Below are 26,104 nucleotides of genomic sequence, written 5' to 3'. Positions count from 1 at the left end.
TGTATATGGCTGTGAGGTTAAGGGGCCATTGCAGTTGGTGAAGCAGCAATGGGAGGGATTTACACCTTCTCCAGGAACTAACATTCTGGACTTTGTAACCAACCTACAAAACACCCTCTGAATCTCTTTAGCCCTTGCTAGAGAAAACTTACAGGATGCTCAAAAAGAGCAAAAAGCCTAGTATGATAAACATGCCAGAGAGCGTTCCTTCAAAGTAGGAGACCAGGTCATGGTTTTAAAGGCGCTGCAGGCCCATAAAATGGAAGCATCGTGGGAAGGGCCATTCACGGTCCAAGAGCGCCTGGAAGCTGTTAATTATCTCATAGCATTTCCCACCTCCAACCGAAAGCCTAAGGTGTACCATATTAATTCTCTAAAGCCCTTTTATTCCAGAGAATTAAAGGTTTGTCAGTTTACAGCCCAGGGAGGAGACGACGCTGAGTGGCCTAAAGGTGTCTACTACGAAGGGAAACGTGCTGGTGGTGTGGAAGAGGTGAACCTCTCCGTGACCCTTGGGCGTATGCAGCGACAGCAGATCAAGGAACTGTGCACTAGCTACGCGCCGACGTTCTCAGCCACCCCAGGACTGACTGAATGGGCATACCACTCCATTGACACAGATAATGCTCACCCAATTAAAGTCCAACCTTACCGGTGTCTCCCCAAGCTAAAACTGCTATAGAACGGGAGATCCAGGATATGTTACAGATGGGGGTAATCCGTCCCTCTGGAAGTGCATGGGCATCTCCAGTGGTTTTAGTTCCCAAACCAGATGGGGAAATACGTTTTTGCGTGGACTACCATAAGCTAAATGCTGTAACTCGCCCAGACAACTATCCAATGCCACGCACAGAGGAACTATTAGAGAAACTGGGACGGGCCCAGTTCATCTCTACCTTGGATTTAACCAAGGGGTACTGGCAGGTACCGCTGGATGAATCTGCCAAGGAAAGGTCAGCCTTCACCACACATCTCGGGTTGTATGAATCTAATGTACTCCCTTTCGGGCTGCGAAATGCACCCACCACCTTCCAAAGACTTGTAGATGGTCTCCTAGCGGGATTAGGAGAATATGCAGTCGCCTACCTTGACGATGTGGCCATATTTTCGGATTCCTGGGCAGACCACCTGGAACATCTACGAAAAGTCCTTGAGCACATAAGGGAGGCAGGACTAACTGTTAAGGCTAAGAAGTGTCAGATAGGCCTAAACAGAGTGACTAACCTTGGCACCAGGTGGGTCAAGGAACTATCAGCCCCCTACAGGCCAAAGTGAATGCTATCCAAAAGTGGCCTGTCCCAAAGTCAAAGAAACAGGTTCAATCCTTCTTAGGCTTGGCCGGTTATTACAGATGATTTGTACCGCAATACAGCCAAATCGCTGCTCCACTGACAGACCTAACCAAAAAGAAACAGCCAAATGCTGTTCAGTGGACCGAAAAGTGTCAGAGGGCCTTTAACAAGCTTAAAGCGACACTCATGTCTGACCCTGTACTAAGGGCCCCCGACTTTGACAAACCGTTCCTAGTAACCACAGATGTGTCCGAGCGTGGTATGGGAGCAGTTTTAATGCAGAAAGGACCTGATCAAGAATTCCACCCTGTAGTGTTTCTCAGCAAAAAACTGTCTGAGAGGGAAAGCAACTGATCAGTTGGTGAAAAAGAATGTTACGCCATTGTCTACGCTCTGGAAAAGCTACGCCCCTATGTTTGGGGACGGCGTTTCCACCTGCAAACCGACCATGCTGCACTGAAGTGGCTTCACACCGTCAAAGAAAATAGCAAAAAACTTCTTCGGTGGAGTTTAGCTCTCCAAGATTTTGATTTCGACATCCAACACATCTCAGGAGCTTCTAACAAAGTGGCTGATGCACTCTCCCGTAAAAGTTTCCCAGAATCAACTGGTTAAAACCGTCCTGGAGATGTGGAAAATATTGTTAATCTTTATGTACTTGGTAGTATATTTAGAGATGCATGTGTCTTATTAACTCTGTTTTTCCTAGAGCTCCAGGAAGAAATCCCAGCCAGTGTTTCACCCTAGCTGAGATTTGGGGGGCTCAGTAAATATCAGTATTTCTTTGGTGGTGGTAGCGGCCAATCCAAGGACAAAGGGTGGAATATTTTGTACCTTGGGGAAGTTTTGACCTAAGCTGGTAAAGATAAGCTTAGGAGGTTTTCATGCAGGTCCCCACATCTGTACCCTAGTGTTCAGAGTGGGGGAGGAACTTTGACAGATGGGCAGGGACCTTGGCGGGAGCGGGGTAGGTTTTCGCCTTTCTCTGCTGTGTGGGATTATCACTTGCTGGGATGATCTGGGTATTTCTAACATCATCATTTCCCTGCCATGGCGGGGGCCTCTGGCATGGGTGGCACAGACCAGTCTAGGCTCCCGAGGGCTGTGATACTTTGGGGTGTTAGGTTTAGTGTGCGGGGCCTGTGCGAGCCGGGTGGTCAGACTGGATGAGCTGGTGGTCCCGTCTGGCCTCCAATTCTCTGAGTCTCGGACTCCCCAAACCCGAGGGGATCTGCCCTGTTGGCATAGTGCTGCAGAGAGAAAAGGACCCACTCTAGGGCCTAGCAGGGTGGGGGCTACACAGGGACCCCACAGTGGGAGCCAGGATTTAGAGAGGCCCCCAACCATCATAATCTCCATCGTTTACATCAATATGGACCCTGCAGTTTGGGGGATTAAGGGGACACATGTTGGATGCCAGGGACTGAGGGACCCCCTCCTCCCCCACAAACTACAGCTCCGTCCCCTTTAGAGCAGGATATTAGAAGGCCGGCCGCACAATGGCAACATCCTACACTAGTGCCCGGAAGGGGGAGGGGAATAACCTAGGTGTGTCCCTGGGGGGTGTGGCCTGACTGGGCATGTCACAATGCTGCCCTCCCCATGGGGAAACGTCACAATGGCTGGGTCACAAAGAACCTGGCTACTTGAGCTGGGGCCCTGGGGCTCGGGGGCTCACTTTGCCACGGGTAGGCACTGCCTGAAGAAACGTCGCTGCTCCGGGACCACACCTATCTGTTTTCCCTTTCTTACACTGAGAGAGGGAGGAAACGGAACTACTCACACCCCCCCTGCTCCCCCTTTGCATATTACTATTACTGCTATCGCTATTGCCTCATCTACCGGCGGAGGATGGTGCCTTTCCGCGGGAGGTGAGTGGCTTTTCCCACCCCCTCAATCGAAGATTAACAGGGAACTGTCGCTTTCCTTCTATTTGGCACTGGGGTGGGAATCAAACCCTTATGTTGGTAGAAATGTCTGGAAAGGGGAGAAGTCCCTGTTTTCCGGAGCCGGGGGCCAGCCTGTAACTGGTTGATCGTTGTTTTTGGAGCTTTGAGAATGATTCATCCTTCAAAAAACCAACAAGGGGTGCCTGGGGCGTATCTCTGATCTCTTAAGGCCAAGATTTTACTGCACTGTAAACTCTGTGGGGGAGGGACTGGCCTTTGTTCTGTATTTATACAGCACCTAGCACAACTGGGTCCCGGTGCGTGACCACACCACAAATCAACCATCGCGTTTTCAAAAGCAACTGGTGATTTTAGGAGCCCAACTTGAGACCCCTTAGAAAGGCCTGGTTTTCAGAGGGGAGGGTGGCTCAGCATCTTCTGAAATCAGCTGCCCCCCCCCATGTCTCTGTATATAGTTGAAGTGGGGAGGGTGAAACACCTCCCCCACCCCACATACTATTCCAGTAGTCACAGATTTTACTCTTAATGAGGGTGTTTTGCATTTGTTAATAAAGCTCCTAACTGCGAGCCAGAGTTAGTTCCCATTAGAAAGGTGATGAACAGGACAGTCTGTCCACCAGTTAAACTGGCCTTGTGGAAAAGATTGACCCCTCTGGGTGGTTTCCTGCAGGTCAAGTCAAGCTGGGAATCATTTACAGTATTTACCCTCAAAGTACCTTCTCCAGCTGCGTTGATTTGATTCCTCAGGGCATACGGCTCTCCGAGGCAACACCAATCAGTCAAATGTCCTTTAAAGCAGGCTGCATGCTTGTTGCCGTTAACAATGAGGTAGCATCTGCCTTCACTGTAGCTAATTACAGAATAAAGGACTGTTCGGCCTGATAAGGGATAAGGAGCTGAGGAATTTACAATGGATTTTCCCTTGTAGGAGCAATTTGTTACAGACCTGGGATGAAACCTTGGCCGCACTGAAGTCAAAGCCAAAACTCCCCTTGACTTGCAAACGGGCCAGGATTTCATCCCTGCTGTCCTTCTCTCTCTTGTCCTTCAAGTATCACCCTGACTGAGCGCGAGAGCCTGACCGTCAGACCTCGCTACTGCCTCCAATGTTCCTGAGTCCTTGGGAGGCGGCCCGGCTAGCAGAGGGGCTAACCAGGGCGAGCTAAAAGAGTTGTACAAGGTAGGCAACCTCCCGCCGCCTGGCTGAGTCCAGGGTGCATCAAGGGGATTGTTCTGTAGCTACAGGTTGTGTCTAAGGAGATGAGGATTGGGGTGTCTACAGAGGAGGGTGATGGGCCCAGAGGAACTGGAAGGGCAGCAATCATTAACGTTTGCCCTTTGAACAAGAAACTGTTTCAGATTCTTTAGATGGGAAATAGCGCAGGGAGGAAGCTGCCTTGCATGATGCTGGCTTCCTGTCTGTAAATCCCAGGTCTTCTCAGTTAGATCCTAGTCTAGGCTCCCCGGCGCTTAGAGCACATGGGCCTGAGCCATGGGCAGGGGTTCAGGCTGGGAGGTCCCACTCAGTAGGATCTGGGTGTAGAGCTAGATTCCCCTTGGCAGACCCCAGCGTTAACAGGTGTTGGCTCTCAGCCAGCCAGCGCGCCTGGTAACGGGGGCTTCGCTGCTTTCTTGCAGGCTGGGAACCTGACAGTGTTTGCTGGCGACCTTCTGCTCCCTGGTCTCCCTGTCCAGCTGGACTTCCATTTCCAACTAGGTCCCCACAGCTCTGCTCACTGGCACGGACTCCTAACTGACGGCAAGCTTTTCCTGGACACGCCCCGCGGTGCCCTGGATCAAAACAACCGCGAAAGGTAAGGAGCCTGGCCCAGGATGGCAGAGGGGCTTTCCCGCCTCCTTTGTCTGGAGGCCATGGGAGAAAGCAGCCCCAGCCATCACCCTCCTGTTTTGGACGCTGCCTCCCTGAGACACTTGTGATCTAGGGTAACTCCAGTTTAATTTGCAAACACACCGAAGAGCCTGAAAGCATTCGGTGCTGCAGTCCCGCAGTTTAGAGACAGACAGCTGGACACGCCCCGCGAAGTCCTTGGGCAGCGCAGGGTTAGCTCCTCTGGAGCGTGCTGCTGACTGGTCCTTTATTCCATCTGTGCGTCATTTCTTTCAAAGCGCTGGGATGTTAAGGATCCCAGGGCCTATGTCTCCTGAGCCAGGTTATAGTTATCCCTTGACTTTCTGCGGCTGGAAATCACTCCCACCCCCACACCTTGTGACATTAGGTGGCTGGCAGGAAAAAGGCAGCAGCTCCCACAGTGTGGTGTCCAAGATCATAGACAGTAACTGCTGACCCTCCATGCCCATTGTGTGCTCACTGGGGCTGCGCCTTCAAGCTGCCTAAGTCAGGGGAAGGCTGGCTGAGGGACCCATGTAACTTTATTCAGCTCTTCTCAGCCATAACAGTTGTGCCAGCTTCTAAATGAGCCCCCCCTTAACCGAATCCAACCCCTTGTTCCTCTTCAGTCTTGGAAATGTCATAGAGGTTTGAAACTCCTCTGTTGTTTCTCTCTTTCTGGCGGACCAAACTGGGTTTTATACAGCTGCTGCTTGTGGTTGTGTTGTGTTTTAATTCCCAAGTGCCACCAAATCACAGTACTACAGAACTAGACCAACCAATCCTGTATCAATCAAATCCATATTGAAGGGCTAGAATTTTCACAGCCCCCCCAACTCCCCCTGGATTTTAATGGGAGTTGAGCACCTCACTCCTTTGGAACTCCCCCCAGGGGCTATTTCTCAGCTTGTTCGAGCACAGGGGTGTGTTTCTTTCTAGCCTGACTGCGACGCTGGAATACGTGGAGGAAAAGACCGCCGTGAACCTCGTGTTTGTGAACTTCCAGCTGGCTCGCAGTGATCGCGGTAAGGGGCCCTCCGGGCTGGCGGTTGGTAGGTGAACCCAGACACAGAGATTGATCACCTTCCATGTACAGAGAAGTGCAAGTCGCTTGTGCCATGTTTTTGATACTTAATGTACAGTGAATGCATTTCCATGGGAATCTTTTCTTTTCTTGCTAGCTTAGTGGCTTCTGTTAACGGGAGCAGAGGCTGCTCTCTGCCCAGCATACAGTTTGTCCAGAAATGGCTGTTATTTACCCTGGATGTGCAATGCACAGAGACCAGCAGTCAAAGGAAGAATATTGTTCTCCCAACTTTTCTGTATGTAAGAACAGAGGGTGCATGTCCAGTGGGAACCCACATTTTAAAACAAAGTACGCAATTCTGCAGTGCTCTGTGACGATAGGAACTGCAGTATTTTGAGCCATTACTACTGTATTTGTAGGTAAGAGAAGCTATTTGACTTTGCAATTAAAAGACTAAGGCCCTGGTCTGACGTCTGTCATGCAGCCGAGGCTTTTCAATGGAAGCTGATCGCACAACTTTATGTGTTCATGGAGCACCCCACCCTTTCTGCTCTCATCCCACTGTAATGTCAGGGTCTAGTAACTCTAGAGGAACACGAACACTGGGGCTAAGGGGCATGTAATCCCAAGTGGAGGTCAGAACAGCTAGTTTTAATAATTGTGACCCTGTCTCTTCTGACCCCCAGGAGACCTGTTCCGAGCATTCAGTTACTTGGGCTTTGAGGTGGTCAGACCAGACCATCCCTCGCTGCCACCCTGGGAGGACGTTATCTTCATGGTTTGCCCGCTGGAGCGAGACTGCTGTCCGGAGCTGGCATGAGAGTTCCTGAAGCTGGGCATTCTTCAAAGACAGGACAGGATGGAGGGGGGACGGCTTAGCTCCCATTTAACTTGGGCCTGGAACTGGCAGGATCGGGCAGAGGCTTTGAGCTGATGTGTGTAACTGAGCGTGTCCCCACTGAACATCACTAAACAGGTGTGAAAGCACAGGTGTGGTGTCTGGTTAGGGGAAGGGCTTTGACACTCAATGCAGAATGCACTGGGGGCAGGGAGGAAAGAAAGACTCAACCTTGCAGCTTCTGACTCACACTTGAGGTCACAGGTGTTCATAAAAACTGCATAGGGTCCCAATCAACTGCCCCACTAACATGCCTCCAGCCTGACTTGGCAGGATCAGCTGTGGAGCTGAACCGAGTCCCACTGTACAATCAGTGCTGGGCCTTGTGATCTGGACTGAGGCCCCAGCTGATTTCCCAGTGTGGGAGCTCCCAGCAAGAGGAAGGAGACATTACCCCACTACCCCTTGCCTCAGGCACCCAAAATTCACTGCCCAATCTCCATGCCCTTGTGCCACCCCCAGTTTGAAGCCCTAGCCTGGGTGACTTCTGCAGGACAGGCTGCCAGCAGATGGGTACTGGCTGTTTAACATCGTCCCCTCAAGACTCCTGCTGCTCAGGGAGACAGGTGGCCGAGGGAAGCGAGGCCCTGTGTTCAGTGCTATTTCTCAGACTGTCACACAACAGCTTTAGAAAACCTGCACCTGGCTCCATTAAAAAAATTCCAGAGACCCTGCTAGACCCCGAGTGGCAGACCCTTGGAATTTTTTAGTAGAAATGAGGCTTGTTCCAGTTCTCTCAGTCACCCTCTGACTACAGTGGTGAGGGAATGAGCCCAACAAGGCCTGTGGACTTGCTCTGGCTACAGGGGGAGGTAGTGATGGTAGAGTTAGGGTCAGCAGGCCTCTCCCCCCACTAGCCAGCCCTTCTCCCCCAGGGGCCTCAATTTGCACTTGGAGCTGGCTAACCCAGAGCTTGACCCCCATGAACAGCAAAGGCCCTGACCCACTAATTATGCATCATCAGCCCTATTCTACAGCATGGTGCAAGAGGCAGAAGGAGGAATCCGACTAACATGAGTCTCAGAGTGAGAGGCAAGGTGGGCAACAGACCCCTGGCATCTTGCAGCCCAGTTCTAAGGCCTCCCTCCTCCCCACGCATCCCCCAAGGACTTAGCTGACTCACTAGAAAAACTCTCAATGGAACTTTTATTTAAGAAAGAAACCAATGGCTGAGGTACACAGCTCTCCCAAACCTTGTTTGATCGCCCCCTGTTCACCCCCCCCAAATGGGGCTGGGGTGAAAACAATGCACCCAGCTAGCAGGAAATGCCCATCTTCGCAACAAGGCAGCCTCTGCTGTGAGAGACTTCCAAAGCCACTTTGGATAGAGGTATAAAGCTTTGGCCAATTCCCAGACAGGAACTTTGACGGAGCCAGCCAGGTACTCTCCAGTGGTCAGCAGGCTAAACACACTTTGCCCAGACTTCTCCTTTATGAAGCAAATCTTCAAAGCCCCGCTTCTGGCCTAACTCAGCTCCCGTCATCTCCAAGGGGAAGACCAGTAAGTCCATGCAGAGCGCTCCAGAAACCACCCCCTCCAAAACTCTCTACAAATGCTACATGCTGGGGCGGTTCTGCACCAAAGCAGATTCAGCCACCAAAAAAAAAAAAAAGACCAGCTTAGTCTGCGTTTATTGAAACGAAAATGCAGCTCCAACGTTGGCAGCTTAAGAGGATTCTCACGTTCAAAAAGAAGAAACCTTTTATTTTAGTAAAGCAAGTGCTGTCAAAGCTCGGGGTGTCACAACCATCCTCCGGCCCCATTTCTGCAGCAGAGAAAGCTCAGCCAGTCACGTCACCAGAGCGCCGGTGTCTCCCTCCTGCAGTGGGAAGGACGGCGGAGTGGAGCCTTTGGTGCAGGCGCCTTGCTCCGAGATTTAAACCAAAACCGAAGTCAGCGAGTGCAACCCAGCCAAATGGCCTGCAGGAGAGCGAGCGGGGGCCTCCCCCCAGTCCAGGGAAGGAGGGGCTCAGCTGTCCAGAAGGAAGTGGGACCCAGCAGGCCTGATACTGCTCTCTGTTACACCAGCAGCTATAGACAACTCAAATGCAGTCCGTGAAGTTACTCTGGATTTACACCAGGACAGCCCAGCAGCCGTCAACTGGGATAGAAGGGGACTGCAACACGGCAACCCCCGGAACACCTGTATTCCGCGGAGCGCCGCAGAACCGCATGGCCGGAACCCCGGCGTCCAACTCAACAGACGCTGGCAGTTAGCCCCAGGATCTCTAGGACCAGCACCCTCCAAATGCAATGAAAAACACCCACTCCCCATCCCAGCCCCCCGCATCCCAGAGAGCCCCCAAGAAGGGCAGTCACACGCCAGCAACATGCACTCGATGTGGTGCAGCCCCCGCCCCAAACACACATGCCCACAGATGAGGACAAGGTTACGATGCAAACCCGTTGTTTCAGGACCCGGAGAAGGGGTGGGTCCCACAAGTCCCCAATGGCTGTGGTCTCTCCTTCCACTTTCCCCGCAGTATTTTATTCTTCCGCCCCCGCCGGGGAGTCCTCATGGTCGTGTCAATCCAGGCACCAACCTCCTAGGGACCAAAGGGAAGGCAAGAAAGCAGAGGCACTGAGTGAAACGCTCAAGAGCGCAGGGAGCTGCAGCGGCTTGCTTAAAATAGCCACCCGGAGTGGGTGTATTACAGCCTCAGACTGTAACTAGTGCCACTCCTTAACCTGCCCACGGGGGGCGCTATTGAGCAGCGCCTCCCGCTCTCAGGGCAGCCATGCTGGCAAACACAAAGCACGGCAGTGCCGACAAGGCCTCCGTGCACCGTACAAGAGGGGCCCTTCCTCTGCCCTGAAAGCAGGATCCCGGAGACAGCCGGGGGCCCAGTACCACCGCAAACAGACTGAAACTTACGCACCACCCTCCGCAACGCCTCCGGCTCGCTGCTGCTCGGGGAAGGGGTGGGGAGGGGATCACAGCAAATCATCTTCGACCAGAATAACATCGTCACCACTTCCAGACACAGAGGCGGCTTCTGCACAGAAGAGGAGAGGCAGTGGGTAAAACAGGCACAGCATCATGGCTCCCCGGCGCCGGCCTGCCACCAAGAGCCAAGTCACCGTGCAGCCAGAGTCTGTGCCCCCTTCTCTGGCGACAGGCTGCAGAGAGACAACCTGCTCTGTTCAGGAAGAGCCCTAGCCAGTGTCCAGCTGCTTCAAGGTGCAAGGAAGGACCACCTCTCCCCACTTGTGCGCCCCGGTGCACTGAGAAACGAGAGTCATGCCGCAGCTGACACTAAGAGCCCCCGTGCATCCATTTCACGCCCCCTTCGCCTGCTCTGCAGAGCAGGTGATCCGTGCTGCAGCGACACCCAGTGGGCAGGTTCAGATCTCAGTTACACCTGGCTTAAGCCGGAGAACCCCAGTCACCAACATGGGGCTGCTCCGGATTTACGCCAGGAGAAATGAAAGCAGGCCTGAGCCCAGCGATGCAGGGGTGCCTGAAGTGGCACTGAGCACCTTCCCACGGCCCGTGCCACATTGAAAGGTAAGACGCATTGCCAAGGATTGAGGCCCTTGCCAGGAGGAGCAGATGTTGCCAGCTGGTGGAGATTACCAGTAGCTGCCACTCCAAGCCAAACAAATCCCTGCCCCCTTGCAAGCAGGGAGGGGTGGGAGAGCACATGGGACACTCCTGCATCTCAGGGCTGCCAGTGCAGCAGAAATCTGTACTCCTTGTGCTTCCGACACCCCAGACCACAGTGCGGTGCCCATGGTGCCTTCTGTACCTCTCCTCCGGGCCCTCAGCCCCCCTTCCTCCTCCTCGCTGTCAGAGCAGCTGATGAGGACAGGGCTTTGGAGGGAATCGCCGGCAGAGCCTGAGCCGCTGCAGAAGACAGAGGAGTTGGACCACTCTTCTGAAGTGGAGAGGTAATAGAAATAGCCCCGGGGGGAGTAGCAGCTGCTGTCCCCAGAGGTCAGGGCAGTAGGGAAGCTGGCGTTTGAGGTGCTGGAACCTTTACTTGAGAGGGAGATGGGAGAGTCCTCTCCCGAGAAGGCGGTGGGATGCGTGGAATCAGCAGGACTAGATGTCCACTTGTCATCTGCTGCTTGGCTCCCGGTGGCTGGCAGAGACCCCCCGGCCTCTGACACCCCCTCGCTGCTACAGCCCCCTGAGCCATTCTGCTTTTCACCGCCAGCTTGCAAGGCGAGAGCCTCCGAGTCCCGCAGAGGGCAGGAGGGAGCCAAGATCCGTAGGGACCAGAGTGAGGGCATGACTGTCTTCTGGGAGGGTGGTTCTATGGGCTCGGTGTCACTTCGGAGCTGCTCAATGGAGTTATCTACCAAGCCAAAGGCACATATTACATGGGGGGCTGGGCCACGCTCTCTCCTCTGCATCTTCAGCACATGGACACAAGATCCCTACTGCCTCCCCCCACCCCACTAGGTCTCTAACACCAGTCTCTTCTCTGTCCCATTGTGCCCCTGCTGGCACAAGAGCCTTCTCCTCTGCAGCTACTGCTGTGTGAAACAGCCTCCCCTCGATTTCTGCTCTTCACCTTTCCCCACTTATCTCCTCCTGGCTTCCTTGCTGCCCGGTCTAAGCCTAGAGGGGGTTTCTTGAACCTTTCTGCCCCAACTCTCCTCCCCATCACAGCTAGAAGTAATTTTTCTCCTTTGCCTAACGGATTATTTAACCCCTGCAGAGCGTTTGAGGGATACACGCTTTGTATCTCGTGTGGACGGAGGCTGTATATTTCCGAATGTTCATCCAAACCAGCAAGTGACCCGTGTCCCATGATGCAGAGGAAGACTAAAATCCCCCAGGATCTCTGCCAATCTGTCCTGGGGGAAAATTCCTTCATGCCCCAAATATGGCGATCAGTTAGACCCTGAGCAGGCAAGACGCACCAGACAGACACCTGGGAACAAATTCTCTGTAGTAACTCAGAGCCCTCCCCACCCAGGGTCCCATCACTGGCCACTGGAGATATTTGCTCATAGCAGTCGCGGGTAGGCCATGTGCCACTGTAGGCAATTGTCATACCATCCCCTCCATAAACTTGTCACACTCAGTCTTACGCACACAGCCACTTGCAAAAAGTCAAGTCCGACTGAAATGACATTCCCAGCCTTCTCACTAGATCCCAGAAAACAGAGCTGGAAGCCCAGTTTTGGTTCCCATCCGTCGGCAGCATTAGCCCCTACAAGTATGTTCCTTCTCTTGCGTTAGGACCAGTGGAGCTTTAAACAGCCCTCTCCATCCAGCACTTGGAATAAGGGAATTAGCACCAGTTATTAAACACTGGAAGGATTTGCAAAAAATCTCAATTACCCCATTTACTTTTTGCCTTTCAGGCAGCTTCAGGGCAATTACATGTATTACGGCAGCACCTTGAGGCCACAGCCAAGATCAGGGTCCTATCAGGCCAGGTGCTGCACAGACATGAGACAGTCGCTGCCCTGAAGAGCTCACAAATGGGAGTAGACAAAGGAGGGAGAGGGAAGGGAAACTTGGGCACAGAAGTGACTTGCCCAAGGCCACAGAGCAGATCAGTGGCAGAGCCAGGAATAGAATCTAGATTCCTAGGTCTTCATCCAGTGCCTTACCCACTAGGTCACACTGCCCGTAAAGTTGACCAGCCAGTTTCTAATTCGCAAGCATCTGGCACAGAGTTCTCTTAGGGCTATGAAGTGCAGAAGAATTAGTAAATATCTCTCCCATCCACACCTAAGGAATTAAGTTTAAAAGGAACTGCGTGAATATTGTCCAATTAATGTTGAATTTTGTGAAAATCCTTGAAACAAAACGGTAAGTGCTGGGCCTGAAACAGTTGGTTCTGTTTTTCCCTAGAGTAAACACAGATTCAATTTTTTTGCCCCATTCATGTGGCAGAAGGGGAGAATCAGGTCTCAGACAAAGGAGAAAGCCTTAATTCCCGGTTCTTTTGCTCCCTCTGGTATCTTGGGGAGCGGGGGCACATGAAGAGCCAGAGACGTAGCTATTGATGTGATGTGGAAGGTGCCCAGACACTATGGTGACTGGCAGCAAGATACAACCCTAAGGCAGACAGATTCTGTTGGAGCAGCCGCCCCCAGGAAGGGCAGGTTGCTTCAGCCCATCACAACGGCGTACCTGAAAGGCTGACGCAGGTCTCCGACAGAAGGCTCTCGAGGGAGGTCCCTGCAGCATTCCCCTGAGCAACAGAGAGAGGTAGCGTTAATCCGATTACTGTGCCCACGGATAAACACCTCCTCGCTGTCGGGATCCACAGCGCAGAACCAACCAGGGTCCGTCGAGGGGAGAGGAAACCAGCCCCGAGGCAGAGATCTCCTACACCGTGGTGCTGCCGCTCCTGCCCGTGGCAGACAGAGCCAGCTAGTGCCAAAGCTTTCGCATGCATTGCTCTACCTGGAGCGAGAAGGGTTTCATTAGGACGTTGTCCTCTGCATTCGAAAAACACGGAAGCTGTTTTACAGCAACTCTTTCGGGGGGCGTCCGTCCCACTGGCCTGGGGCAAACAGACTCAGAGATGATCTAGCCTTAGAACAAGGAGCGGGACATGTGGGGTAGGCGAACAGCCGGAGCTGTGACTCCTGGCTCAGGGAGATGTACACACGCTAGCTTTGCTCAAGCTAACGTGCTCGTAACAGCGGCAGAGCTGCGGCGGGCACAGGTGGCAACTCAGACTGGCTGCCCGACTGCAATCCCGCCAAAGACTTTGGGCACGAACTTGGGCAGCCGGCCCGGGCAGCCGCAGCCATGCTGCTATCTTGATCAAAGCTAGCGCGGGCACATCAGCCGGAGCTGGAAACGACACCTCCAGCTGCAGGAGTGCCCGAGATCCCACAGCTGTCTGCATCAGGGCAGCCTGAGAGCAGAGGGCACCTAGAGCCCCTCCCCTCCGCCCAGCACACGTCACTTCCTCAGGCTCTTTTTCCTACAGGCCGCAAATGGGATCATTACAGCTGCTCGCCAATGGTGGTTCCAGCCCTTCCACGGGGCTAGTGATTGACTAACCAGCATCTTCTGGAACGCCTCGGCCGTGGCCTCCTTCCCCATCTGGGGGGCGCCGTCCCCCGCAGCGTCATCCTCCTCTTGCAGACACCGCACAGCGTGACCCAGCCGGACCAGCTCCCCCCCTATATCAAGGCTCTGAAGGGAAAGAGGAAGGGGCAGAGAGTTGCAGGCTGGCTGATGACAGCACAAGGGGAAGAGACTAAGGGGGTGCAGCTCGGAGAAGGGAGCAGGTGCCAGAGAGGAAGCAGCACTGGTGGTTTGGGGATACAGGTTGGAGGGAGAGAGAGAGAGAGAGAGAGAGACGGACAGGAGTTTGACTGAATCCTGATCTCAATATAGGCAGAGACGAGCCCACCCGGGCTTGCCAGGCTCTGGCTGCCAGCGGCCGCACCAAGGGGAGTGGAGATGCAGAAACGTGCTGCTCTACAGACCCCTTGCCAGCAAGTGCTGTGTTTGTAAGGGGAGAATGCAGCCTGCCAGACAACCCAGCCTCTGGAGCTCACCTGTCCCTGGCTGGTGTCATACAGCTGGATGCGTGGCCAGGTACAGACCCCAGACTGGACGTAACTGGAAATCTTGGCCAGCAGGGGCTTCCACTCAGCACAACAGGTGAGGCGATCGAATTCGTCCAGGGCGTCCTCTTCCCATTGCTCCCCTGTGGGGAGAGACTGCGTAGCAGAGGCTGGGGTTGACTCCCCGGGACGCAGAGAGAGAACCCCACGGAGCTAAGTGCAGGCGGGTCTGGAAATGGGAGATTTCCACATCAACCAGCCACTTGGCAACCATCGAGAGCCGCCTCCCTCTGGGTGCTGGCCAAGCCCAGTCGGGCTATCCCACCGGCAGCCCGTCTGGTTCCCTCGCGGGGACACGTCCCAGCAGAGAGCACCTCGCCCACAGCTTCGCAACTCACCCGCGGGGGCGATCCCAGCAAGGCTGCACTCGATGGCCTGGAAGGGCAGACTCAGGAAGTCACTCCTAGTGGAAAGGGAGGGGAGGAACCATTGTGAACAGCGATATGACCCCAGCGCCCGGAGGCCCCCCCAGCTGGTGAAATAGGTCAGGTCTGCCCTGCTAAGCCACATCGCTCTGGGTTAGTAGGGATCTGCACGTGGAAGTGCGGGATCCCTGCGGCGTCACTGCACCCACCCTCGCCCTTCACGTTCAAGGAGCTCCACACCCTGTACAGTCGTTAGCTTGGCCCTTCAACCCCCTTGAGATGGGGCTCTCCCCATTTTACAGAAACGGAGGTGCAGAGTGAACCAGGAGGCTTCCCCAGAATCCCACAGCAAATCAGCGGCAGCAATGGGACCCAGGAGTCCTGCTCCGCGCCCCCTCTTTCCCTCCGCCCTAGCCTACGCTCTCCCTCTTCACTGCCCTCCCCACTGCACGTACCGCAAGGCTCGCAGCACCTCCAGCGGGGCTTCCCCGTTATCCCCGAAGTCGACGTAATACAGATCCAAGTTGCCGTTCTCCAGGGTACCCAGGACTCGGGCCCGGTACCAGGCGCCGTGATCAGCGTACGGGGCAGCCACGATGTCGCCTACTCGGACGGTCGGGAATTCAGGCTGGCAAGACAGAAGGAGGGGCAGGGAGTCACATGTGCAGGTTCTCGGGGCTAGATCAGGAAGCGATGCAGGTTCAAGCAGCAGGGGAGGAAGAGAAGGATTAACTCCTCTTCGGCTAGTGGGCGTGGGGGAGGCACACCATTCCATTCGGCTGCGGCAGGTTTACCCAGCCGTCGTGTCAGGTGGGGCATGCCACGGCAGATGCTCACCGACTGGCTGCTACTCCCATAGTACTGGGACATCTCACAGGTCAGCTTGTCGAGCTGCAGGCTGCGGGAGCCAACGATCTGGATCCAGAAGTGGCTGGGGTTCTCTGAGGCCGAGACGTAAACCTCCAGGTGTTCGTCCGCGTGGAAGCTGAAGTCAGGGCTGGGGACTGAGAGGGGCACACCGCACTGAGCAAGAGGGGAAGGGGAGGCCCAGGGTAACCCAGAGAGGGAGGCAGAGGGTACGAGCGAAGCTCTGGAAGTCCAAGCGTGGGCTGCTGATCCAGACAGAGGGACAAGGGTCTTGGGGTGGGCGGGGGGAGACATTTCACCGCATGCTAGGACCGTTGAGGAGCGACGCGCGGGTAGATCTGCAGGCACCCCGCTCACAGGAGAGGAGTGGCACACCGCGACCCCGCTCAGAGCAGGTTTGTGGAGGACAAAGTGGGAGCAGCCAGCTAAGATACCTTCCATCCTGGCAGGACGGCAAAGGCGCCCCCCATGAGGAAGGGTCTCGGTGCCCTAAAAGACATGGATAGAGTGGCATGTGGTCCCACTGGGCAGGGCAGCTCCTGAGAGTCAGGGCCGCGGTGCAAGGGAGAAGGCGAGCCCCAGGGACCCAAGCCTCAGGCAATCCACAGACTGACGCTGCGTGACATGCAGCCCCAACCCTTTTCTCTTTACAGCTGCTTTTCTTCAGGAGAGCAACCTATGCAGACACCTAACCCACGCTGAACAGATAGGGAAACCAAGGCACAGAGTGGGGAGGGCGCTGCTCCGAGGCCAGCAAGTCAATCTAAGAGCCAGGAAGAGAACCCAGGAGTCCTAGGTCTCAGCGGCCAGCCCATGCCCCTCAAAGGGCTAGGGCAGCAACCCCATTGGCCATACGCCACGCATCCTCTGTTTAAGCCAGCCCTGGAGAAAACCACTCCACTCACCCTCAAACATGGGCACTGCCTGGCTGGGCTCCATTACCGGCTCCTCTGGGGACTCGGTCTCAGCTCTGAGCTCCTGTGGTTGGTCCAAGGCTTCTGCAGCCAGCAGCCAGTTTCCATCCCCTGCCCCTTCCTGAGGGCTCACCAGCTGGCAGAGGGCCTCGCCGCTGGGGCTTGGCAGCTCCCCCTGCTGCCCAGGATCCTCTCTCCTCATGCCCAAGGGCTGCTTGCGCAGGCACCGGGCTGCCGCCGACAGGGCCAGTTTCTTTCGAAACACGTCTTCCTCCGAAAGCTTTTCCAGGATCAGTTGCTTTGGGAGATGAAGGGGGAAAAGGGTGTTTGGCTCACAGCCACCAGCCCATGTGGAAGGAGACCCTGTGACAGGGTAACCCCCACACAGGGCACTGCTCTGTGGCTAATCTTTACAGTATCGGCATGCCCTGCCTCAGTTTCCCTTTCATCCACTCCAGCCTAGTTCTTCCCCTCCTTCCTAGGGATTTCTGAACAAGCCTTCCTGCAGCTTGGCAGCGTTCTCCTGCTCGAGCCTGTCCTGAGAGCTCATCGCCAGCAGCTCCCAGCTCAGCGACCTTTTCTTAAGCCAGACCGGGAGACAGCCGACCAGTCCCTCTTAAAGAGGGCAGTCACCCCAGACCCACCTTGGCAGCATTCACCTCCTTGCGGGTCCCTGAGAGGCTGATGAGCCGGGTCAGACACAGGGTGTTGTCTGTCTCCTTCTCGCAGACCACTCTGGCCCCTGAGCTGCGACAGATGGCTCGCACCGTCTCGCCGCCCCTGCCTGAGAGAGGCAACGAGAAGTAGGTTACTCACGCAGCAACAGCAGCAGAGAAACTACAGAGAACCCCGCCGAAGAAAGGGCTCTGAGGGGAACGTCCACTCCCCCAGAGTCATTTTTCTTGTGGCCAGAACACAAGCGCCTCCAGAAATTTGGGTTTTGGCTGCTCCGCTCCAAGGAGATGTTTTTAGCGAAGGATGAATGGCTGCTGGCACCCAGATGCTGCAGCGATGGGCAACACCATAAGAACTTAGACAGATCCAACTGCGATTTTGGAAGATGCTGGTTGCCGCTCAGCGTATGTCTACATTGCAATCAAAGCCCCATGGGCAGCAAATCTCAGAGCCTGGGGCCAATGACACAGGCTTGTGCCATGGGGCTAAAAACAGCCGTGCAGATGTTTAGGCTCAGGCCCCGAAACCTGACGGCTCCAGCCCAAGCCTCAATGTCTACACTGCTGTTTTTAGCTCTGTAGCATGAGCCCGAGTCAGCTGACCCAGGCTCTGAGATTTGCGGCCACAGGTTTTTCATTGCAGCCTATAGGTACAGCTAGCTAGTAAAAAGCGCTCCAGCACGACACATGGGGTACAGGGCCATCCTTCAGATGTGATGCAAATTCCAGGGCCTGATCTCTCGTGCTTTGTGAAAGAGGCAAGGAGCTAAGCCCCATTTTGCTGGCTAAATTCCGATTGAGGCAACCACAGCTGGGCTTCCTGTATTTCTGTGTTATCTTAGATACATATCTAGCCCCCAACACCGAACTAGCCAAGCACCACACAGTCTTTAAGGGTATTTATACTCACAGCTCTCTTGTGAGAGGGGGCAGGGCTCTTATTGCCACAGTACAGGTGGGGAAACTGAGACACGGAAATTAAATGACTGGCACAAGGTCACACAGGAAGTCAGTGGTGGAGAAGGGAGTTCAACCCAGATCTCTCACAGCCCAAGCCAGTTTCCAGCTGGTCAGGTCATAGTCTCCTTCCCCTCCTGTGTCTCCATCGAACAAAAGCAGTATTCTACCCCAGAGATGTCAGTCCTGTGGTTGGCGATTCACCCTAGCTTTATAAATACAGGCTTCCAAAGTGCGCCAGGATCAAAGTGCAAAATAAAGGTGCTTAGATTTGACACACTGCAGTTTGATAAACTGAGGCAGCATAATGAGACTTCTTGTCACCCTAAGGAGCCAATGAGTGGAGAAGGGGCATAACTATTCAATCCCGGGCTCTGGATGCAGATTTACTGTTATGTCTCAATATTTCTCCCAAGCCCCCCTACCCAGGAATAGGAACAGCAAACGCTCTGGTCAACAGACTGAAGCCGTATGTAGCAGTCACCATGTTTCAGCACAGCTGCGGTCAGTGCTTCTGGAGCAGCTTTAAAAACCAGCCCCCGGGTCATTTCTGCCCAGGCCCTTTGCATTTCTTCTGGTGGCTAATGGGACGTGGGTGGGTAAGTCTCTAGCCAGTTACCGATAATCCTGCCAACGGCTCTCTGCGGCACAAAGAACTGTTCTGACACAGGGGCGTTGTCCACCAGGATCTGGTGGATAGCAGCTTTCGCTCTGCACACCTGGACGGGGAAGCCACTGATCAGCAGCACCCGCTCCTCACCGGAGTCCTCCACATCAATGTGAGCGCCCGTCTCCTTCCTCAACTGCGGAGACACAGGACATGGAAGTCTAGCAAGGTTCTCCAGCAGAGGGGATGGTTTAGCAGACTGAGCATCAGCCTTAAAACTCAGACCTCTTGGAAATGCGATCGATTCAGCCTTTGTCCCTTGGAGCCTGTTAGCGTGGGTGGCTCTTTAAAAGCCAAGGGATGGGCATTAACATCCAGTGGCACATTTTATAGCAGTATTGTCCTCCCCTGGCATCTGTGCCCAAATCTTCCCCTCCCCAGGCTGCTAGGCCAGTTGCCAACCTGGCTGCAACAGCTTATACAAAGATCTTTGGGATTCTCAGGGATGGAGTGGGGGGTCCAGAGGGAAGAATACACTGAAGCCAATGGTAGGGCCAGGCACTGATGCCGGACTCGCTAACCGCTGTCCACTTGCCTGTTTGATACTGGCGCCCTGCCGTCCGATGATCAATTTCACAGCCTCCTGTGGGATCTTCATTTCAATTTCAATGTCATCCTCTCCTACGAAGGTCAGCCGCTCCTCTGAGCACAAGCCACAGTAAACAGGTTAAACAGGCTAATGCATCCACCCCCCAAAGCCATCTTCCCCACAGCCTGAAGATGGACAATCCCGCTAGTTCAGCAGCTCCAGGACAGAAGAGAAGGGGAATCTGCAAAGCTCCAGAGTACTGAGACATTTAACCTTTCAGTGCTAAGTGTGTTTGCATTTCCTCAAGCACCAGGCAGGATCCAGGAAGGAATTAGCAGGAGGGTGAAAGGATTTTAGCTTCTTTCAGGGATGGCATTATAGAAAGCACAGAGGAAATTCAGAACAGACAAAGCTGCTCAGAAAGCAGGCCTCCTGTCCCCTGGGATCACCCCCGGATATGCTGCCAGCTCTCTCTTTCGCATGGGAGAGGCTTATTTCTGACCACCTGCCAACATTTGGCAAGGCTGCGGATGGGGTGGAGGTGGAAGGAGGCCGTATAATTAATAATTCGAGCCTAAATGCAACACACAAGCTGTTAGTCACCACACAACAACGGAGTCTCGGCCACCCGAAGGTCATCGCTACGGGGTGATGCATACATACCTCGGCTTTCTCTGTACCTGCGATACAAGATGTACAGGACAGTTGCGCTGGCAGGGATCCCGAGGGCCAGAGCGATTTTCTGAAGGGTTGTCAGGTTGGTCCAGTAACCCTGGTCTGTTGACATCTTTCCCAGACTGATGGATCACGTTCTAATTGGGAGGGGGGGAGAAGAGGAATTCTCTTAGCCACAACAGCAGCTCCTCTTCCTGAGACCACCACAATTGGCATGACTGGCAGTCCCAATGGCACAGACTCCACTAGCCCTGGGCACTGCCAGACCAGGGCAAACCTCAAAACGCGACTGGCACATGCCAGGACTTGTTCAAGCTGCTCACAGATAGCTGCAGGCTTTTAAGCCTTCTGCAGGATCGCTCTGCATCACAAATCTGATCTGTCAAGGTGTACGAGCCGTAACTGTCAGGCTGCACTCTTCCAAACCAGGGGGGAGATCAGAGAAACAGAAGCACAAGTCTTTTGCATGCAAGTAACACTGCTATTGGTGGGAGAGAAAGCATAGGCCAGTGATCTGGCAGGTAACATTTAATCAGAGTCAGCTGGACGTGACACTAAGCACAGTTACCATTCTTGCAAAATAAAGGCAGCTGGCAGGCCAAGCAGATTGTGGCATCAGGTTCTCTCAACAGCACAGCTCAGCTGTTGAGCAAACCTGCATAAGGAGGAGTAGAAACTTGTGCACCTGACAATCAATCACAGGAACTACCACCAACCATGGGAACTACTACCAGGGATCAGGCACAAGGTCCAGCTAATCTGGTACCTTGGTTTCCACCACCTGCTCCTGGGAAGACGTGAGCAGGGACTTAGGCATCGGCAAAAGCATTTTGAGTGTTGGCATTTTATATTTTGTTTTTAATCAGAGCTAAACTCCTGCAATCAGACACCCCCTATTCCGCTGCCCTTAATGCCAACACCCCAGATCCACAATCACCCCCTTCCACGCCAACCCACCTGCCCCCATCCAGGCCTACATTCCACCCTCTCCAACAGCATATCTAACCCCCAGACCACTCACCTCTGTGCCATTACGTCCAACCCACTAGAGCCAACCCAGACCACCCCACCATGCCACGCACCTCAGCTCCACACCCCATGCAGCCAGTGTGCCTAAGCCAACCCCAACCCACTCATGCTAGCCTGCCCTACTTCCCCACACCAAAGCCCCGCCAGGCTGCTGCTGTGCGGCCAGGCCTGGCTTCCCCAAGGACACCCCATCTCCTCCATAATACAGCTCCCTAAACACCTCCACTATACTACCCCCCAACATCCCTCAGCTACCCTGGATCCAGCTGCTCTGGTCTCCCCCCACACCCAGATCACCATCCCACCTTTCCCCCAGCACACGAGGTTTCCCCCATACCTTACCCTCCGCATTGTCCCAGGGTCACCCCCACTCCAGATCTCTCCCCTCTCACACCCCAGATCTCCCCACTCCATGCCAGGCCCCCTACTTCCTTGGCTACTACAGCCCCCACGCCACCCCGTGCCAGACCCCCCGCCCCGAGCCAGCCCCCTTGGTCCCCCGCAACCCCCCGCCCCGAGCCAGCCCCCTCGGTCCCCCGCAACCCCCCGCCCCGAGCCAGCCCCCTCACCTGTCTCCGCAACCCCCCGCCCCGAGCCAGCCCCCTCGGTCCCCGCACCCCCCCGCCCCGAGCCAGCCCCCTCACCTGTCTCCGCAAGCCCCCGCCCCGAGCCAGCCCCCTTGGTCCCCCGCAACCCCCCGCCCCGAGCCAGCCCCCTCACCTGTCCCCGCAACCCCCCGCCCCGAGCCAGCCCCCTTGGTCCCCCGCAACCCCCCGCCCCGAGCCAGCCCCCTCACCTGTCCCCGCAACCCCCCGCCCCGAGCCAGCCCCCTCACCTGTCTCCGCAAGCCCCCGCCCCGAGCCAGCCCCCTTGGTCCCCCGCAACCCCCTGCCCCGAGCCAGCCCCCTCACCTGTCCCCGCAACCCCCCGCCCCGAGCCAGCCCCCTCACCTGTCCCCGCCCCGAGCCAGCCCCCTCACCTGTCCAAGCAAGCCCCCGCCCCGAGCCAGCCCCCTTGGTCCCCCGCAACCCCCCGCCCCGAGCCAGCCCCCTCACCTGTCCCCGCAACCCCCCGCCCCGAGCCAGCCCCCTCGGTCCCCGCAACCCCCCGCCCCGAGCCAGCCCCCTCACCTGTCTCTGCAAGCCCCCGCCCCGAGCCAGCCCCCTTGGTCCCCCGCAACCCCCCACCCCGAGCCAGCCCCCTTGGTCCCCCGCACCCCCCCACCCCGAGCCAGCCCCCTCACCTGTCTCCGCAAGCCCCCGCCCCGAGCCAGCCCCCTTGGTCCCCCGCAACCCCCCACCCCGAGCCAGCCCCCTTGGTCCCCCGCAACCCCCCGCCCCGAGCCAGCCCCCTCACCGGTCCCCGCAACCCCCCGCCCCGAGCCAGCCCCCTCACCGGTCCCCGCAACCCCCCGCCCCGAGCCAGCCCCCTCACCGGTCCCCGCAACCCCCCGCCCCGAGCCAGCCCCCTCACCGGTCCCCGCAACCCCCCGCCCCGAGCCAGCCCCCTCACCGGTCCCCGCAACCCCCCGCCCCGAGCCAGCCCCCTCACCGGTCCCCGCAACCCCCCGCCCCGAGCCAGCCCCCTCGGTCCCCGCAACCCCCCGCCCCGAGCCAGCCCCCTCACCTGTCCCCGCACCCCCCCGCCCCGAGCCAGCCCCCTCGGTCCCCGCAACCCCCCGCCCCGAGCCAGCCCCCTCACCTGTCTCCGCCGTCGTAGTCACCGGCTCCGCTCCGCTCACCTCCCTCTCCCCAGCCCAGCCCAGCCCCGCCCCGCCCGCACACGCCCGCCGCAGCCAACCCCCAATCACGGCGCCGCGCCTCCTCTCTGAACCAATCGCTGCACGGGTGGCCGGGAGAGCCACACCGCTGCTGCTCCCCCAAGGCCAATCAGCTCCCACGCCTTCTAACCAATGGGAGGCTAGGCTAGCCGGGTACCCAGCCAGTAAGAGAGAGGTATTGAGCGAGCGGGTCCCGCCCCGCATCTTGAACTGAGGGCGGGGGTCACGTCTGAGTGCTCCCATGATGCACTGGGGTGGCGAGGAGGGGGCAGCCGCCCCCTGAGAGCTCCCATGATGCACTGGGGTGGCGAGGAGGGGGCAGCCGCCCCCTGAGAGCTCCCATGATGCACTGGGGTCGCGAGGAGGGGGCAGCCGCCCCCTGAGAGCTCCCATGATGCACTGGGGTGGCGAGGAGGGGGCAGCAGCCCTCTGAGAGCTCCCATGATGCACTGGGCTGAGGAGGGGGCAGCAGCCCTCTGAGGAGCCCCCTGATTAGGGCCCTACCAAATTCATAGCCATGAAAAGTGTCACAGACCATGAAATCTGGTCACTCCCCCTCCACCCGGTGAACTCGGTCTTCTGGGGGCTTTTACCCTGTACAGCACAGATTGCAGGGGGGAGACCAGCGTTTCTCAAACTGGGGGTCCTGACCCAAAAGTGACTTGCAGGGAGGTCACAAGGTTTGGGGGGGGGGTTGCTGTACTGCCACCCTTACCTCCGCGCTGCCTTCAGAGAGCGGCGGCTGTTAGGCGGGCGCCCAGCTCGGAAGGCAGCGCCCTGCCAGCAGCAGCGCAGAAGTAAGGGTCGCAATAGCATCCCATGCTGGAGCCCCCTGATGAGCCCCACTTCCCCTGGACCACCCCAACAAGTCCCCTGCACCCAGATCCCCACCCTACCAAGCCCGAACCAGCTGCACCTGGATCCCCGCCCCACTCCCCGAGCAACTGGACCCCTGACTGAGCTCGCCACACCCAGACCCCCGCCGAGCTCTATCCCCCCCACCCAGCAACCCCCGCTGAGCCCTAACCACCTTCACATGGACCCCCCCTGCAGAGTCCCATTACCGGTGCACCCAGAACCCCGCAACAAGCCCCTGTGCATCCAGATCCCCTCCCTGCACCCGGATGCCCCACTGAGCCACCTGCACCCAGATTGCCCCACACAGAACCCTCTCAACCCACACCTGGACCCCCCCACACTAAGCCCCTCCACGCTTGGATCCTGCCTTGCTGAGCCTGCCTGCTCACACCTGGTGCACTTGGCATAGAGGGGCAGGGCCCTGGGGTGTTTCTGGGGCAGGCCTGGTCCTTGCATTGTGTTGGGTGCAGCCTCACCGCTGAGTCTGTGTCCCGGGGTGGGGAGTTGCACAGTGTCCTGTGCTCCCCAATGCCATGCTGGAGCCTCCACATTTGACAAATAAAATTTGCAGAATTTTAAAATATTATGCACAGAATTTTTTGGCACAGAATGCCCTCAGGAGTACCATGTGGACACTAAGGTCTCATTTATTCTGGAATAGAGTATCCACATGGGGAGCTGTTCCAGAATAGCTATACCAGACTAATTATTCCCTATAGCTATGCCAGTCAATTTCCCTATGTAGACAAACCCCAAATTCCCAAATCTCCATTGTATACAGTGGTGTATTAATGCCTAGGCCAACAAGGCCTAGGGTGGCAAATTTGCAGGGGTGGCAAATTTATAATAGCAGCCAGAGGCTGATTCCCCCAGTACTGGTTTGCGCCCTCTGCCCCTGCCCCAACTCCACCCTTCCCCGCCCCCATTCCCCGCCCCCTCCCTGCCCCTCTTGGTCCCCTTCTCCAAATCCTGGCCCTGCCTCCTCTCCTGAGCAAGCCTTGTTCCCCCCCTTCTCCCCTCCTTTGTGAAGCTGTTTCACGTGCAAGCACTGGCAAGGAGCGGGGAGAAGCAGGACCCAGCAGCCCGCTCAGGGGAGGAGGCGGAGCGGAAGTGAGCTGGGGCAGGGGGGAGCTGCTGGGAGGGGGCGGCAATTATTTCTGGGCCTAGGGGTGGCAAAATCATTAATCTGCCACTGATTGCCTACAGTTCTACCTCCCTACCACTTAGAGGGAACAGTCCAGTGCTCAAGCAGCTCAATCTGTTGAGTTTAGCCAAGAGAAGGTTAAGGGGTAATTTAACCCCAGTTTATTTAAAGTACCTACAACAAACAATTGATACTGGGCTCTTCAACCTGGCAGAGAAAGGTATAACACGATCCAATAGCTGTGAAGCTAGGCTCATTCAGACCAGAAATCAGGCTCAAATTTTTAATGGCGAAGGAACCATTGGAACAACTTCCTTACAGTTGTAGCAGATTCTCCATCCTGGGCAATATTAAATCAAATTGGATGTTTTTCTAAAAAAATTTAGTTCAAACAGAAATGAATTCAGTGAACTCCTATGGCCTGTGGGCACACTAGATGATCACAGTAGTCCCTTCTGGTTTCGTAATCTATGTAATCTCTTCCATTAGAAACCAATGAGCCAGGAAAGAATCCTTTAGGACAGTGGTTTTCAAACTTTTTTTCTGCAGACCCAGTTGAAGAAAATTGTTGATGCCCGTGACCCAAGGGAGCTGGGGATGAGGGGTTTGGGGTGTGGGAGGGGCTCAGAGCTGGGGCAGAGGGTTTGGGTGCGGGGATGAGGGCTGCAGGGTAGGGCCAGGAATGAGAGGTTCAGGGTGTGGGAGGGGGCTCTGGGCTTGGGCAGAGGTGCGGGAGGGGGTCAGGGCTCTGGGCTGGGGATGCAGGCTCTGGGGTGGGGCCAGGGATGAGGGGTTTGGGTTGCAGGAGGGGGCTCCGGGTTTGGGGGGCTCAGGGCTGCTGCAGGGGATTGGGGCGTGGGCTTACCTCGGGCGGCTCCTGGTCAGCAGCACAGCGGGGGTGCAGAGGCAGGTTTCCTGCCTGTCCTGGCACCGCGGACCGTGCTGTGCCCCAGAAGCGACCAGCAGCAGGTCCGGCTCCTAGTCGGAGGCGCGCAAGCAGCTCTGTGCAGCTCTCACCTGCCAGTACCGCCCCCCCAGCCAGTTCTCGCCCACAGGCACCCCCCCCCCCAGCTACTGCTAAGGGGTGATCTCCACCTGGGCAAGACATGAGATC

The 26,104-nt window shown here is 56.2% G+C and overlaps 2 protein-coding genes across 6 annotated transcripts; one reads left to right on the top strand and one right to left on the bottom strand.

Annotated features, from left to right (window-relative positions):
- Positions 1-2,880: 2,880 nt before the first annotated feature.
- OAZ3 (ornithine decarboxylase antizyme 3) lies at positions 2,881-7,051 on the top strand. The gene is given in 6 exon segments (XM_073323114.1): positions 2,881-3,163; positions 4,255-4,315; positions 4,317-4,382; positions 4,841-5,016; positions 5,991-6,076; positions 6,765-7,051. Coding segments are annotated over 6 exon segments (543 nt in total). The 5' UTR covers positions 2,881-3,143; the 3' UTR covers positions 6,899-7,051.
- A 1,054-nt stretch (positions 7,052-8,105) lies between these two features.
- TDRKH (tudor and KH domain containing) lies at positions 8,106-22,971 on the bottom strand. 5 transcript variants are annotated; one of them, XR_012156082.1, is made up of 15 exons: positions 22,910-22,971; positions 20,168-20,316; positions 19,511-19,617; positions 18,928-19,111; positions 17,322-17,461; positions 16,669-16,975; positions 15,734-15,900; positions 15,352-15,524; positions 14,870-14,934; positions 14,463-14,614; positions 13,960-14,094; positions 13,075-13,135; positions 10,961-11,278; positions 9,853-9,973; positions 8,106-9,523 (listed from the first exon to the last, which is right to left on the bottom strand). XR_012156082.1 is itself a non-coding variant. In XM_073322673.1 (13 exons), the coding sequence occupies exons 2-13, from the start codon at positions 20,289-20,291 to the stop codon at positions 10,551-10,553; spliced, it is 2,343 nt and encodes a 780-aa protein (XP_073178774.1). In that variant the 5' UTR covers positions 20,292-20,316; positions 22,910-22,971; the 3' UTR covers positions 9,885-10,550. The 5 variants fall into 5 exon arrangements, 3 of the variants coding, with proteins under 3 accessions (XP_073178774.1, XP_073178776.1, XP_073178775.1); XR_012156081.1 differs by having other exon boundaries at positions 9,857-9,973; XM_073322673.1 differs by lacking the exon at positions 8,106-9,523 and having other exon boundaries at positions 9,885-11,278.
- Positions 22,972-26,104: the final 3,133 nt, after the last annotated feature.

Source organism: Lepidochelys kempii, chromosome 24, assembly GCF_965140265.1.
Source record: "Lepidochelys kempii isolate rLepKem1 chromosome 24, rLepKem1.hap2, whole genome shotgun sequence".
Classification (NCBI taxonomy): domain Eukaryota; kingdom Metazoa; phylum Chordata; order Testudines; family Cheloniidae; genus Lepidochelys; species Lepidochelys kempii.
Note: the sequence above shows the minus strand (reverse complement) of the source record. Positions and strands in the feature narration are given on the sequence as shown.

Bases quoted from the DNA above. Each gene is read 5' to 3' on its own strand.
- TDRKH (XM_073322673.1), bottom strand. From the start codon at position 20,291: ATGTCAACAGACCAGGGTTACTGGACCAACCTGACAACCCTTCAGAAA. The intron at 14,935-15,351 runs GTACGTGCAGTG...CCTTTCCACTAG, and splicing joins GAGGTGCTGCGAGCCTTGCG to GAGTGACTTCCTGAGTCTGC. The intron at 14,615-14,869 runs GTGAGTTGCGAA...CTCTCCCCACAG, and splicing joins TGCTGGGATCGCCCCCGCGG to GGGAGCAATGGGAAGAGGAC.